Source organism: Saccopteryx bilineata, chromosome 7 (assembly GCF_036850765.1).
Source record: "Saccopteryx bilineata isolate mSacBil1 chromosome 7, mSacBil1_pri_phased_curated, whole genome shotgun sequence".
Classification (NCBI taxonomy): Eukaryota; Metazoa; Chordata; class Mammalia; order Chiroptera; family Emballonuridae; genus Saccopteryx; species Saccopteryx bilineata.
Genome location: NC_089496.1, coordinates 7,223,904 through 7,239,403, shown reverse-complemented (window position 1 = coordinate 7,239,403; position 15,500 = coordinate 7,223,904). Strand labels below are relative to the sequence as shown.

At 33.6% G+C, this 15,500-nt stretch overlaps 1 protein-coding gene across 11 annotated transcripts in view; it reads right to left on the bottom strand.

Annotated features, from left to right (window-relative positions):
• Positions 1-15,500, bottom strand: part of CACNA2D1 (calcium voltage-gated channel auxiliary subunit alpha2delta 1) — a 591,296-nt gene that overhangs the window by 283,074 nt on the left and 292,722 nt on the right. For all 11 annotated transcript variants that reach the window (XM_066238152.1, XM_066238142.1, XM_066238148.1 and 8 more), the window contains exon 4: positions 3,917-3,976. In XM_066238152.1, the coding sequence (XP_066094249.1) occupies positions 3,917-3,976 (60 nt within the window). The remainder of the gene's footprint in view (positions 1-3,916; positions 3,977-15,500) is intronic.

Below are 15,500 nucleotides of genomic sequence, written 5' to 3'. Positions count from 1 at the left end.
GAAAACCTGGATGTGTCCGTAGCTTTGTGAGCTCTGAATGAGTGGGTTTTGGAGCCCTGTGTGTTTATGTTTACTTGCCAGCCGGTTGCGAGGCTAGAATAAAAGGAATGGCCCACCAGTTTTCAGCTCTGCTGTTTCTCTACCATCTGTCTGAATCTTATGGTCACCTGCATGTGCCTGGCTGTGATGGCCCCAACTACTAGACCTACAGAGGATCTTTTTAAATATGGTGGCATTTAACTTCAAATTAAACATCTCTAAGTGTTTAGTTAAGATACTGATAAAATCTGTAATTGTTTTGTGTGCTCTTAGAAAATAAGGAATACTGAGGTCACCGGTTCAAGGTTCTGGGCTTGCCTGGTCAAAGCACACACAAGAAGTAACTACTGGTTGCTTCCTGCTTCTCCCTTTCTTTTCTCTCTCTCTCTCTCTCTCTCTCTCTCTCTCTCTCTCTCTCTCCTCTGTCTAAAAATCAATAAATAAAAAATCTTAAAAGAAAAAAAGAATTAAAGATGCAATAATTACTGCTTCCTGTCTTCTGTTCTTAAATTATGTGTATCTATATTGTGTATTTATTTCTAAAAAAAAAATAAATAAATTGAAGAAATATATTCCAGGTCGACAATTCATCCACTGTGCCATTACAGGTCAAACAATGGTGATGATTTTTAATTTCCAAACACAGCCATGCATAAGTTTTCATTTGATTTGTATAAATGACCTTGAAGGAGTTGCTTAGCTTTACGATATATAAACTGAAGCATCATCTAGCTTATCAACAAAAAAAAGAAAAAAGGGGGAAAGGGTGTCATGTTTTTGGACTATTTACTTATTTGAGTCTGAAGGTTAGGCAATCTTTATTCAGGTCCTATTCTTTAAATACAAAAGCACCACTATCTGACTGTTCTATCATCTATGGTATTTCAAAGGGAAGGGTTATTGTAAAGACTTTATGTATGACTGACATGGTAAGAGATGGAAAATATCAATCCTCAGTGTGCACACTGTGACAGATATGAGTCCCCTGAATATCATTCAGTTCTTCAAGAAGGACTCAGGAAAGGAATTGACAGGGCTCTAAAGTAGCCAAATTTGTTTTTCCTTTAACAGTCTCGTTTAATGTCAATCAATATGTTCATATGTTCTAAATAAATTGTGAAGTAATCTAGGGGAAAATTAAGAACAGAATTTGTTCAAGAATTCTTCCACAGTGTGTCTACTATTTGCTAAGAACTCTTAACATTTACTAGCTAAACAATTTATTTTCTATTTTACCATATAAGACTTAGCAATAGCTTTTATTCCATTATGGGAATAATTTGTCCTCTTGCATAGATTTTCCTAGCAGTGCTTCTGTTTGGACATAGACACTGATGAAGTAGATAACAGGCTTTATATTTCGAGGCAATTTTTTCCATATTTTGACATCTGACAAGAATACAGCTTCAAATTGGTGGAGTATAGTTTAATTGGCTTCTTTTTTCCTTTCATAGCAATACATAAATGACAGAGTGTCTTACAAATAATGATGAGTCAATAAAATATAGTTACATAGCTAACACATATTGCAAGCTTTTGTAACATCTACCATGGTCATTCGTTACTTCTATAAGGAGAAATAAATCATTGCTGAAATGTTAATTTAGTATTAATCAGCTTGATATCAAAGAGTTTATAATATATCTTGGAAAAAAAAACTTTACATTCATAAAGCAGTAACAAAATAATTGACTGAAACAACAATGATGATATGGCAGGCATTACTACATTCCGACTTGCCGAATTTGCTTTCACCACATCATTCCTTAGAGAACTAGGAAAAGACATACAACTACCAACGACTTTGTGAACTGTTATCAAATTCTTTTAATCCCAAAAAAGCTTTTTTGAAAGCAATGGAATCTATATATAAAGGAAGCAGATCTGGATAAACTAGATTTTTGGATTCTAAGAATTATTTGTGATTTAAACTAAAACAGAACCAATTATAATACACCAATTCTAGGCAGAATATATATTCTAGATTCATACCTATTATGCCTTACACTGGATTTTACTATACCACATAAGTTGGGGGAAAAGATTAGTTAATCAAAGGGATACTTATTTAGATAAATTAGTTTGGCTGCTTTTTTGCCTATCCAAGAAAGAAAAATATTCATGTTTCCTTTTATTTAAAAGTAACAAACTACATTGTAAAATCTTCATTGAATAAGCTTACAGTTTGCCCTCAATATTCAAAAAGATTGTCTTTTTAATTTAAAAACCAATTTTTTCTTTATATATTAGATGACAAATTCATCTTTTTAAACCTTCTATGACAAACAGTTGTGAATCAAGCCAGTATTTACATGATACTAACAAATCCAGCAATATGATTAATATATGGAAAGAATCAAACCACCAGTAGTCTAATAGAGTCTCCACTTAGTAGACTATGAGTTTAAGAAATATTAATTTATAGAAAACACAGCAAAAATTAATAATATCAGAAGTGTCAAGTAGAGAGTAAATAAATATCATTTAGTGTATTTTCCTTTCTTATATAATATAATCATACAAACATAAAATAAAAGTTCTAATTACTGAACCTCAATTTATTATTCTGTTGAAACACAACTTTCAAAACTTTCAAATTTGAGACTTTAGTTTTGCAAAACTTTCAAAGACAATTAAACAGTACAATCAACTTGTCACTCATACTCTATTTTTATTTTATTCCTCAAAATAAATTGCCTACAATTTTTCTTTTATCAGAAACTAAAAAAAAAATCAATATAAGTGAAAAATGGAAATATATAACAAAAATACTTAAAATGACTCTTAAAAACAGAATTTTTCACTGTGTCCCTTGGCTGTAAAATGTTAGATAAACAAATGATGATTGATGATAGATTGATAGATGATAGATAGATAGACAAAAAATAGACTTTATCATAAGAATAATTTCTGCTGTTTATATAATTAACACAATGATTCTTGGGGTACAAAATTAGTTTATTAAAAACAATACATACATAGCCCTGGCCGGTTGACTCAGTGGTAGAGCATCGGCCTGGTGTGCAGGAGTCCCGGGTTTGATTCCCAGCCAGGGCACACAGGAGAGGCGCCCATCTGCTTCTCCACCCCTCCCCTTCTCCTTCCTCTCTGTCTCTTCCCCTCCCGCAGCCAAGACTCCATTGGAGCAAAGTTGGCCCGGGCACTGAGGATGGCTCTATGGCCTCTGCCTCAGGCACTAGAATGGCTCCGGTTGCAGCAGAGGGGCACCCTAGATGGGCAGAGCATCGCCCCCTGGTGGGCATGCCAGGTGGAGCCTGGTTGGGCACATGCAGGAGTCTGTCTGTCTGCCTCCCCGTTTCCAACTTCAGAAAAATACAAAAAAAAAATAATAATACATAGAAAAGTTAATAGCAGTTGGCATTCCCAAAAGTAGGCCATAGTAGATGAAAGATTACTTCTAGCTAAAGTGGATCAAATTAAATTTTAAGAGGTTTAATATATTTATTCTTACTTTAATCACATTGCCCACTATCCAGGTATTATAATATGTATGTCACCTCTCATAAACTCAGTTTTTAAATGCAAATTGTTTTCAACTAGTATATTCATAATATCTACAGAGTTTATTCAGATACTATAGTGTTATTTTTACTGAACTTAATTTTATAAATACCTTTGTGAATGGAAGAATATTCAATGAACTCTTTAAAAAATATATAAAACATAAGCAGGAACATTTTGAATAACTGAATTGGCCTTGATAATCCAAAACAATTTTTTTAAAGAAACAAACTATAGACTTTTTTGGTCATATAATACCATAAGATTTCATCACTAAAATGTTTTAATGCAACCATAACTATACAGACACAAGACATCATCTATTTACATCAAGTGGTAAAAAAGGGGTCCTTACTGCAAAATCCTCCCTCCATTGGTGGGCTGCTTGAACTTTCTCTGCTTCCAAAGCCAGGCGCTGAAAAGAAAACAATACATCTTAGAATTCAAATGACCACATGAATATGTAATTAATTGTTATATAGAGTCACTGGGTTTTCATATCAATTATAAGGACAAGAACACTAAAGCAATACCTTATTTCAAACTCATATATTCTAAATCATTTAATAATCTAACCTACTAAAGTTGATATATAGTATCTATTTACCTTTTAGTGATATAAGTAACATACTATTCTTAATGCCATTAAGTTCATTGGCTCTGTCATCATTAGCAGTACTGTCCTCTTTAAGTGCTTTTTATCAAAGACTAATATTTCAGGTTTTAGAAAAAGCTTTAATCAATAGGGTATATTAATCTTATAGATTATTATTAGTACATACCATTATAGCATACAATTCTTTATAAATGGAAAGGAAATGACATTGAGAAATCAATAAACATGCTAAACACTGTACTACTCACCTTGTTAATAGCATATTTAGCTGTTTGCTTTTTTGTTTTTTACCAAAAGTCACAAAACTGTAATAATTTTTACTTTAGTAAGAAGATTCTTAATAGTCGTTTTAGAGACAATCAGTGAATAACAGCCAGCAGTCACAGTCTGCACACATGCAAATGGCTTATTTACCGTCACTCTTGTATATTAAATGAGTTAGAATATTGTGGATGAAATTATTTTTCTAGGTTGAAGATAAATCATTGAGTGTCAGACTGCTAATACTTTTTGTATATAGATTCTTTTTTTTCCTTCTCTGGTTTTTAGATTTTCCTCTTTGTATTTCCCAGTGTTACTTTTATGTTCTCCACGAAATCAGCTTTAACAAGAAACAGGCACATTGAGTGATTACGAACACAGATATGAAACCAGACTGCCTGGGTTTAAATGCCAACCCTGGTACACACCAGCTGTGCAAACTTGGGAAAAGTGAAGTTCCTTCTCCTGTGACTATTGTGAGAATCTGCCTCCTGATTCTTAAAGGGATTAAATGAATTATTACATATAAAGTGCTTAGAACACTGTTAGACAGACAGTAAGCCATATGCATAAAAGCTATCTAACTGTGAGGAGTAATTATGAGTTACTGTGGCCATGTGAGAAAACAGCTCAGTGTGCATGTCTGTGGCCTGCCCCTCACACACAGAAGAAGTGGCAGAAACAGAACAAGTATAACATCAAATAATGTATAATAAATGTGAATGTATTACATTTATTTATTAAGAAATAAATGACCATGTAGGTTTTTTAAAAGTATAAAGCTCACTGTGGTTCCCTATTTTGTGTGTCTAATTTCTCACAATGAACTACGTGTCAGTGTGGCTCTTCCTATGCAAGTCCAGACAACACTGAATAATGGAGACAACCCTTTAGAGCAGGTCTTGTATTGGTGTATTGACTTCTGTCCCCTGCTATTTGACGTAGTCTGTTCATTCTTCTAAACTATTATGTGGGTATTATCTATGAATGACTACAAAATATTGCTTAATGGGGATCTCAACTTAAGAGTCCCTAAACTGATTAAAAGGAAAATTGTCCCACATGCTTAAATGACAAAGGTTTTAGCTGTCAGCTTCCAGGCAGAAAGGGAGTTATAATAGGAGCCAGTAAATGTCAGAAATTGCCCTAGAGAGAATAACCAAGAAAAGATTCTTTTTTTTTTTTTTTGTATTCTTCCGAAGCCAGAAACGGGGAGAGACAGTCAGACAGACTCCCGCATTCACCCGACCGGGATCCACCCGGCACGCCCACCAGGGGCGAAGCTCTGCCCACCAGGGGGCGACGCTCTGCCTCCCCCCCGGGGGGGGGGCCCGCTCCGCCACGACCAGAGCCCCTCTAGTGCCTGGGGCAGAGGCCAAGGAGCCATCCCCAGCGCCCGGGCCATCCCTGCTCCAATGGAGCCTCGGCTGCGGGAGGGGAAGAGAGAGACAGAGAGGAAGGAGGGGGTGGGCGTGGAGAAGCAAATGGGCGCTTCTCCTATGTGCCCCGGCCGGGAATCGAACCCGGGTCCCCCACACGCCAGGCCGAGCTCCACCGCTGAGCCAACCAGCCAGGGCCACCAAGAAAAGATTCTTGATCCCTACAAAAACAAAGAACTAAAGAAAGCAAAGCTAAGAATGTATACGTTTCAGTACTATTGTACCAAATACATTTAGCAACTCAAATTCAATGCGAAAATGCAGCAAAAAGGTGAATAAAATAGCAACTGAAATGGAAATGGACATAGTTTCTTTATAAGAAAATTTCTTATAAAGAATGAGATGATAAAGGCCCTGGCCGGTTGGCTCAGTGGTAGATTGTTGGCCTGGCGTGCAGAAGTCGCGGGTTCGATTCCTGGCCAGGGCACACAGGAGAAGCGCCCATCTGCTTCTCCACCCCTCCCCCTCTCCTTCCTCTCTGTCTTTCTCTACCCCTCCCGCAGCCGAGGCTCAATTGGAGCAAAGATGGCCCGGGCGCTGGGGATGGCTCCTTGGCCTCTGCCCCAGGTGCCAGAATGGCTCTGGTCGCAACAGAGTGACGCCCCAGAGGGGCAGAGCATCGCCCCCTGGTGGGCAGAGCCTCACCCCCTGGTGAGCGCATGTGGGAGTCTGTCTGACTGTCTCTCCCCATTTCCAGCTTCAGAAAAATACAAAAAAAAAAATACAAAAAAAAAAAAAAAAGAATGAGATGATAAAGAAAGAAAACACGGAATGGGAAAATAAACATTGAAGGTATCTTCTGGACAAAATTCAAAGTGTAGGTCTTCATTTTTAACAGGTAATATAAGAATAGTTGAATGTTCATATGTACAGGGCAAATAACAAACAAGCATTTTGTGAATTTAAATAAAATATTAAATAATATATAAATAAGTTAAAAATTAAAATATATTAGAACTCTAAAATGCCCTTATGTCTTTGAAAAAAAATTTAAGATTTCTCCTTTCACAACACAGAAGAGGGAAACCATACCAATAAACAAAGCATTCTGGGGCGTACTCAGCCACAGGGACAGATGGTTTCCAAGGCAGGAGCTCAAACTCTACCATGCTGCTCTCTAGGGAGAGCACAAAAAAGTACAATTTAAATAATCTGATCCAGAGTGACATGGCTTACAATGTACTGTATTTCCACATGTATAAGAGACATCCTGTTTCGAAAACTTGGGGGTCTAAAAACTGGGTGCATCTTATACAGTGGTTGTAGATTTTTTTACTTGCATTTTCTGTTTTTTCATGCTTTTTGAGGAGTTGTATAAATTTTATGATGAATAAAACTTGAGTTCAATAACTTTATGTAATTTTTTTTAAATTTTGGGCCCCCAAATTAAGATGCATCTTATACATGAGAACATCTTATACATGGGGAAATATGATAAATAAAATCCAGGCTTAACAAACTATAATGATAAAATCATCACAGTTTATTTCTAGAAAATAATTAAAGAGGAATGAACAATGGCTAAAAACTGTAAGATAATTCTCCTTGGGGAAGGAGAGTCCAAACCAGCTCTATTTCTAATATATAGTTTTAAACACTAATTTTATGGAGTAAATGTCACCTGTTACAAGATTCAGAAAAAGCTCTAGAGACTTGTAGGTAGAGTTATATACAAGAAAAAAAAGTGTATTTTAAAGGATTGGTTTGAAGCTCAAAAGTTGCTAAATTTTAAATCCCTAGCTTGGAAAGCTAAAAAGATGTAGTCATGAAATTTACTACTGTTATCTTCTTTGTTCATTAAAAAATTAATAAGATACATTTAAATTCAACAAATTTCATGATAAAGCATAATACTGAACTTTAGATACTTAAATAGTCAATCTTGGGTACTAAAGAAAATAGTTACTAATGGTGCCCTTTCTTGTGGCAAAAGACCAGCTGATCATGACTTATAGAAAACTGACAAGTCTTCTGGACACTTCAAGTCCCTAATTAACTTCTATTTTAGTCAAGTGACATTTTTCTTTAAAGCCAACAATCGACCATTAAATGCCATGGGCAAATGTGTTAAGACTGATAAAATTCCCTCCTAATCAAATGTGAAAATGTGCTTGGTAGAACATTACTGTTTCTATATTTGTCTATCTAACTGTAGTCTGTAACAGTAATTTTATTTCAGAAAAAAATGTGTTTTTTATCATTTTATAGTAATAGTATCAATCATGAAAATCACATCAAATATCAGATAGAAACAGAGAAACCAACTTAACATAAATAACTATGACAGAAAACTGAAACTTATTCTGCTCATATTAAGATATGCCAGGAAGATTCGTTAAATGGCTTTATTATAAATAAAACAGCTTCTGTGTATATAAATATTATTTGGGTACAAAATGGTAAGTATATGTACAGTGTTATAGATATATAATAATATAATAATGTATAAATCCCTGTCTACCTATTGATTTGACACTTAAAACAGAAAAGCATTTTAATGACCTTTTAAAGACTTTTATAAGTTTAACAAAATGGACTTAAACCTAAGTGTTGCACTCCAAAGCTTATGCTCATTCCACAAAAAAAAATTTTTAGTCTCCATTAAACCCATCAGAAGTGCTAACATCACTAGCCATCCACAGAATATATGAAGTCAAAGTTCCATCAAAACCAAAAACCTGAAACAGTAGAGAAATATTTCAGGGTAATGGGAAATTTTCCTATAAATTTTTAGAAATTGCTAAAGACTGAAAACAAAAACAGCACAAAAAACTGTATTTCAGTTTGAGAACTTCTTTCCATAGGTCTGTCCTTAAATCCTGAGAGACTATCGCTAATCAGAGAAAAGGCTTTTGAAATGCAGTGATTTGCAGGGGAAAAACCACAGAAATAGAGAATGAAGCGGTTTTATCAGATTAGAGAAAGATCAGCTCCCTTGAAGGCCTATTCATTCTCAACCTTCACTTTTGATATGTCTTTATCTGTTGGACCAGCACTGAATTCTATCAGGTGATATGAAAGTCTAATCAAAGCACTAGAGTACAGTGTATAAAGAAATTGTTTTATCATTTGCCTTAACCATACCTAAATATATTTTCTCTTGAAAAGAGACTATTTTCCAAATATGTAAATTTACTTTCTAGACTAATTACAGATAAAAGATAAAAGAAGTTTTCTGAAATATTTAATTATAAGAAATTTTCTTTTGACATCTTTGAAAAGAAACCTTCAGGATTCATATGACAGTTTAGTTAGACTGCAACTAAATAATAATTTTGATACTCATGTTAATCAAAAATTGACTTAGAAATATCACTCAAAGAAACAACTCTAATTTTAAACAATTTATTTGGTTAGTGTATGTCAAGACTTTCCTTTCTAATAGAGAGGTGGTAGAATTCCACAACAGACTAATCCAAGTAAAATATGCATGTGTTATTTGATTAATGTTCAAATAATTAATACCAATAAGGAATAGTAAATCATTGTATTATAACTATTTTGACAAAATTTTTATCACTCTAATGAATTTTGCCTCTATTCATACAATGTTCTTAACATAGCAAAGAAATCAGGATAATAAATTGCATACTCTAACAATACCTATTGAAAAGAGCAGATTTAGGTGAATAACAGAATTGAATGCTTTGGAAAAAAAAACATATGGACATAATCAATAATTTTGGAGGTATAGTATAATCAGCATGCACTTCAAATCCAGACAGATGTGCCTGACCTGTGGTGGCACAGTGGGTGGAGCATCTACCTGGAACGCTGAGGTCGCCGGTTCAAAACCCTGGGCTTGCCCGGTCAAAGCACATACAAGAAACAACTACTATGAGTTGATGCTTCCTGCTCTACCCCCACCTCCTTTCTCTCTCTCTCTCCCCTCTCTAAAAGAATCAATAAATAAAATTAAAAAAGAAAAAGAAAAGAACACATACATTAAAAAAAAAAAAAAGACAGATCTGGTTTCCAATTCTGGTGCTTCCATTCACTAAACATGAAATTTTAGGCAATAAACTTAACATTTTTTAGCATCTAATAATAATAAGTACTTTATTTATTTTGTATTTGGTATGCTAAATATCTAGTCCATGATAAACTCTAAATAAAGTTTTACTTCCATTTGAGTCTTACAAATGTAACTTCATAGAATAGGCTATGTTAAAATTATAATCACTAATGACCATTTCAACATGTACTTATTTAAGTGAAACAAATGAAGACATCTTAATGGTACCTATATGTTAACTGTATGTTGCCCAACAGAAAAGCTCATGTATATAGACCCATATGGTGCTTCCAAAGCATATCCAATTCAGGGACTGTGAGTTAAATATAGCAGTTAATAATACGAGTTCAATTCTACATTTTATTTTAACCATAAATAAAATGAGGAAAGAGAGCAGATCTTATAGAATATGAAAATAGTGAACAGTATAGAAAGAAATAGTCTGGCTTCTAGGAACCAGAATTTGTCTTTATTTTTCATATTTGCTTTAGTAACTGTTTATGAACAAAATAATATATTATAAACAACTTTGAAGCTTACCTTATTTACCTTCTTTAACCAGTTTCTCTACCCATAGCAATCACTATAATAAATTAGTCCATATTCTTTGTTGTTGTTTGACATGTATTTTTTAAGAATGTAAATATTATATGATGATGATATGCTGATTTTTCTAATAGGTTGCTTGGAGGTTGATTACCAAAGAGAAACTCCATCAGATTTATGGTGGGGCACATGGATAGGAGACACACATCATCTCTGCCAAGTAATGGTTTAGATTGAACAAGAGAATCAATGTCAGAGAATTTTGAGAAATGGTTTGCTCAGGGTTTTGGAAAGTGAAGATAAGTTGCCTATAGCAGGGAAGAATCCTTAAGGAAACAAGCTGAAGCCATCTCTCAAACCATTTTCTAGCACCACTTTATGTGTTTATTTGCATCTTTATCATCAGAACATAGCAACAGGCTTTATTTGTAAATAGTCTTACCTATATTTCCTCTCCATTCAGAGACTATCATTCTCTCTGCACAGAAATTACTTGTGTGGTTTGAAAGATGCTAAATAAACACTTAAGCAAGGTAACTTATCCAAAGATATTTCAAACCCCTCTCACTATACTGTATGGGGCTAGCTAGCCCACTCTTACGGAGATGACTAAATGCTGTTATCATGTTTACTTATGCTTGCCTAAAATACACCTTTGCAAACTTCCTGCTTTTGTTTAATAACATGAAACACGAGCACATAATTACAATCATTAAATTTCTTTTTTTCAAATTCACTCTTGTTTTTCCAGCAGGGCAATCCCAAGTTGAGTCTGACATACACACACACACACACACACACACACACACACACACACACAAACATTTTTAATAAATTCTATTTTAATTTAGAAAAATATTCTGCAATGACTTGAGAAATTCTATAAAATCTTGATAAATAATTTAGCACCAGACTATCTGAGTTTATTGAGGAGAAAAAGAGGAGTTTGTCTTCTTGACTACTATTTCTTAAGGGAAGCAGAACAGGCTATATAATACATAATTTTTAATATATATATTGATTAAAATTATTTATAAATTAACTCTCCAACTAGAATAAAGTATATAATTTTATTATTTGTCTATTCAAATATTTTAACATCTCTGTATATACTAGAATTATGACATAAGAAGAGAATAATAAAAATTAATAGTAAAAGATTGATTTGTTATATTAATCTAAATCACATATAAATTTTACAGTGCATGAGGTGCAATGTAAGGCTACAAATTAATTCTTTTTTATAGCCCATAATTTTCTTGTAATTCATTTTATTCCAGGTTATATGAAATAACAATTTCATATTATAACCACTATTCTTCCTTCTACTGCAAGCTTTAAGAAAGTATAATGTATGCAAAACATATAAATAAAAGTTGTTAAAATTAAGCCCGTCATCATTTATTCTTTTATTTGTAGCCCAGTGAAAAATAAATCTTTTGGAATATGGGTGCTGGACCGTGTTGTTTAGATTTCAGCTTTGGATCTGCCATATTCAGAAAATGCTTTTGAAATTAATCACAAAGCTTCAAGTATAATCTTCAGAGATGTAATTAGCTCCAAATAAATTGGCAGAGTCTTGGAATACAGAAGCCAGGATAAAGATGTCATCTGGTAAGAACAGTAATTAGCAATAGTGAATGTAAATAATATATAACTGTGACTATTATTTCCTCTTTTTTTTGCCTTTACAGCACAAAACAAAATAAAAAATTCAAATGAATATAACTTCCACATCAGCTTTACATTTTGACAACTCTAAAGAATCCATCTGATAAGCTTGTTCAACATACCAAGACTTCATATGAACCCACTTAACCCCAACTCTTTCCAAAAACTCTGATTCAATACCTGCAGTCATTCCCAGGAATCTAGATGTTTAATATAGTATACCTTTTTCTTAGACTAAACTTGGAAACTGCTCTTCCAGAGAGCAACATTTTCGCTGTATTTCACTTAAGGATTTAATTATTCTTTGAGAAGCATTGTCTGAGTAGAACCACAATTTCATTAAAGTCAACAGAAATGACTTACTGTGTTTTACTAGAGCCATATCCTTACACTATCATGACACCCATTATGCTGTACTCAATTCTGTCTCTCTGTCTCTCTCTCTTTCTCTCAATAAAACACTAAATGTGGTTCCTTAGGTACAGGAAGCAGTTATTTCATATCTGTGCACCTCATGTACCTTACACAACATAGCAGACAGCAAGCACTTAATGAATGTGTGCACAAATGTAGAAATACTTCCAAGTAATTTCACGGTTTTGTCTCAGTTGTATCAGATTTATAACTAGGTTCTAAAGATCATCATCATCATCATGACAGTTTGAGAGGCCACAAAAGTTGTCTTCATACATATCAAGCATATTGCTAGATTAATACATCACCCTTCAATTCTTGAAAATTGCTGGATTAATTCATCACCACTTGACCCTTAAAATCTAGTAGAATTTGGCTGGGTATATCACAGGGATTTAAACTAATCTGTGTTAATCCCACTCTGAGATTCTAGAATTAATTTATAACCAGTTGCCTTGTTCTCTAAGTTGTTGAATACTAAAGTAGACTCAGAAACTCAAAAAAGTATCAGTGTGGAGAAGAAAGAGAATTTTTAACAGTGGAGAAGAGAAATTTAAAAAAGGACAATTCATAAAACTAGTCTATCCCTTAATCCTATTAATAACTGACTCTAGGGTCCCACAGAATTAAAGTACATCGGACATCTCTTCAGCTGAGAACTGAATTCTGCTGACCATGTCATGCTCATTCCTTCAATTATCTGCCAACCAACAAACTGCCTACAAATATATCAAAACTCAAACCTAAATCATCCTAACTTGGTCATTTTCATTCCTTTGTGACCTCACAATTACACATCTAGCAGTTATTATTCACTGCTGTGAACAACCAAATCAGCATAAGATAGTACAAATAGCTCTCCCAGTTACTAAGTGTGTGACCAGTAGCAAGAAAAATAACACCCTTCTACCTCAATTCTTTTAAATATAAAACAAGGATTTTATAGTGTATATATATCATGTTGTATTGTAAAATTAAACAGGATGTATATAAAGTCCTCAGTAAATGGAAGCTATCACATATTAAAAACTGAAGGACATATAATTGATTTAAATAATAAAATTAACGCACTGAAAATCTTAAAATAATTATCAAAAAGAATATTATATACTTTTCCACAGGGAAATAAAAACAGCCATCTTGATTTTTTTTCTAGAATAGTTATTGAACAGGAAATACTTTGCTGATACTACAACATCATAATTGTTTTGACCATTTTCTCTAAATTAGTCCTACTTCCAATTGCCAGGTCAGGAGACCAATGCTGTGGGTCTCGCACATTTTGACATGTCACGTGAAGAGTGCCTTTGCTCCTATCTTTTCAAGAACAGCAAACATCCTGGGAAGAAAAAGAGTATGTCTCCCTTCAGATTTATTCGTTGCTCAGGAAAATAAAAGTAATGTGTGGGGCAAAAGTTAGGCAGGTTTGCTGGCAGGCCTCACTTAAAAGATTGGGTTTCTTTGCTGTGGCACTAATTTAAGTGATTCGCATTGTCCACTGTGATACTCTGCATGGCCCCATTGGACTTGAGCACCGGGAGAAGCTGATAGTAACACAGTACAAAGCAGCCTGCTGTGTCAGGATCATAAAGTTCATTTTGTCTGATTCACGGAAGTCTCCTGGAGCTTTTAAACTGTGGTGAGCTAGCGCGTTACCTTGCAAGAAGGGTATAAAATCTCAGATCCTTGATATTTCTTGAAACACCATATCTAGTTCCATCTGCTTTTACAAAAATGTTCACTAATTCATCTCCATCTCTTCCGATACTCACCGTCATTTAAATGATACATTTATTTTGTCTTCAGTTCTTTACTGAGCATGCATTTTGCACCCTGCCTAAGTCTTAGTGTCTCTCATCAATCTATGTTTTAACCAAACCTCCCAGTGATTCTAATGTGCTCTAAAGTTTGAGAAGCACTGCTCTAAAATAAAAGGAGTAGCATTGTTAAAGCAGAAGATTTATATATATTATCTTAATGCCAAGCTCTTGAAGCTATGGGAAATAAAATAACAAAAGTTGTTCTAAATTTTTATTTTATTTTTTTTAATAAACCTGCTAAATCAGGCACAGCACTGGAGATGAAAAGGTGAAGCAGAAGTCCCCAGCTGTACTGATAACAATACAAAAGTTTAATCATGATTTAGGGTCTTACTCTGATTTTATAGTTTATGAGCTTTGATCCTGAGACAATTAACTTTAATTTGGAAACTAGAATAATAACAAGAAAAAAAATGGTATTTCTCTTTTTGACAAAATATTTTAAATGGCTGTGTGTGACAGAACACAATATTAAATGTATATAGAAACTGTGGAAATATTATTGAACCCTCCAAATATGTCCTACAAATAATGAATTAGAATTAATAAAAATGCAATTTAGAATTATCTAAAATTCTCTTATTATTTTTCTTCTCTGAGATATATTATTGAAACATACTGCTTTACATCTTATAGTTTTATAATTCTCCTCTTCCTTCTTTTCTCTCTTTCTTGAACACTGGATACTAAGTGGGCTTAATATCCTGCATCCGACTCACTTAGTTTTTACGAACCCACTACTTATGATTTGCAAGAACTAGTGTAAACTTCAGGTTTTATTTTGTTTTTAATATGTTGGTTATTAACTAAAGTACAAAGCACAAAAGCTTATGCAAAGTAGAAGAAGAAATTTTGTTAAAGTTGTTATGGGACTTACTAAATTATGGAAATGGCATAAACACACAATTTAATTGAACATAATGCAAACCGACCCAATGAAATGATGTAGTGTAACAGATTTAGTACATTTAAAATTAATTTTTAATACCTTCTAATTTTCTGTTTTTAAGGAAAAAGGACAGGTAATTCTAAAAGCTTCAATCTTCTTCAACAGAACTGAAGGCAAAAATATAAATAAATATATATGAAAAAAGAACACATTTTAGTGTAATTTATCTTTAGTTTCATATATGTAATTATATCAAAAAATAAAAATA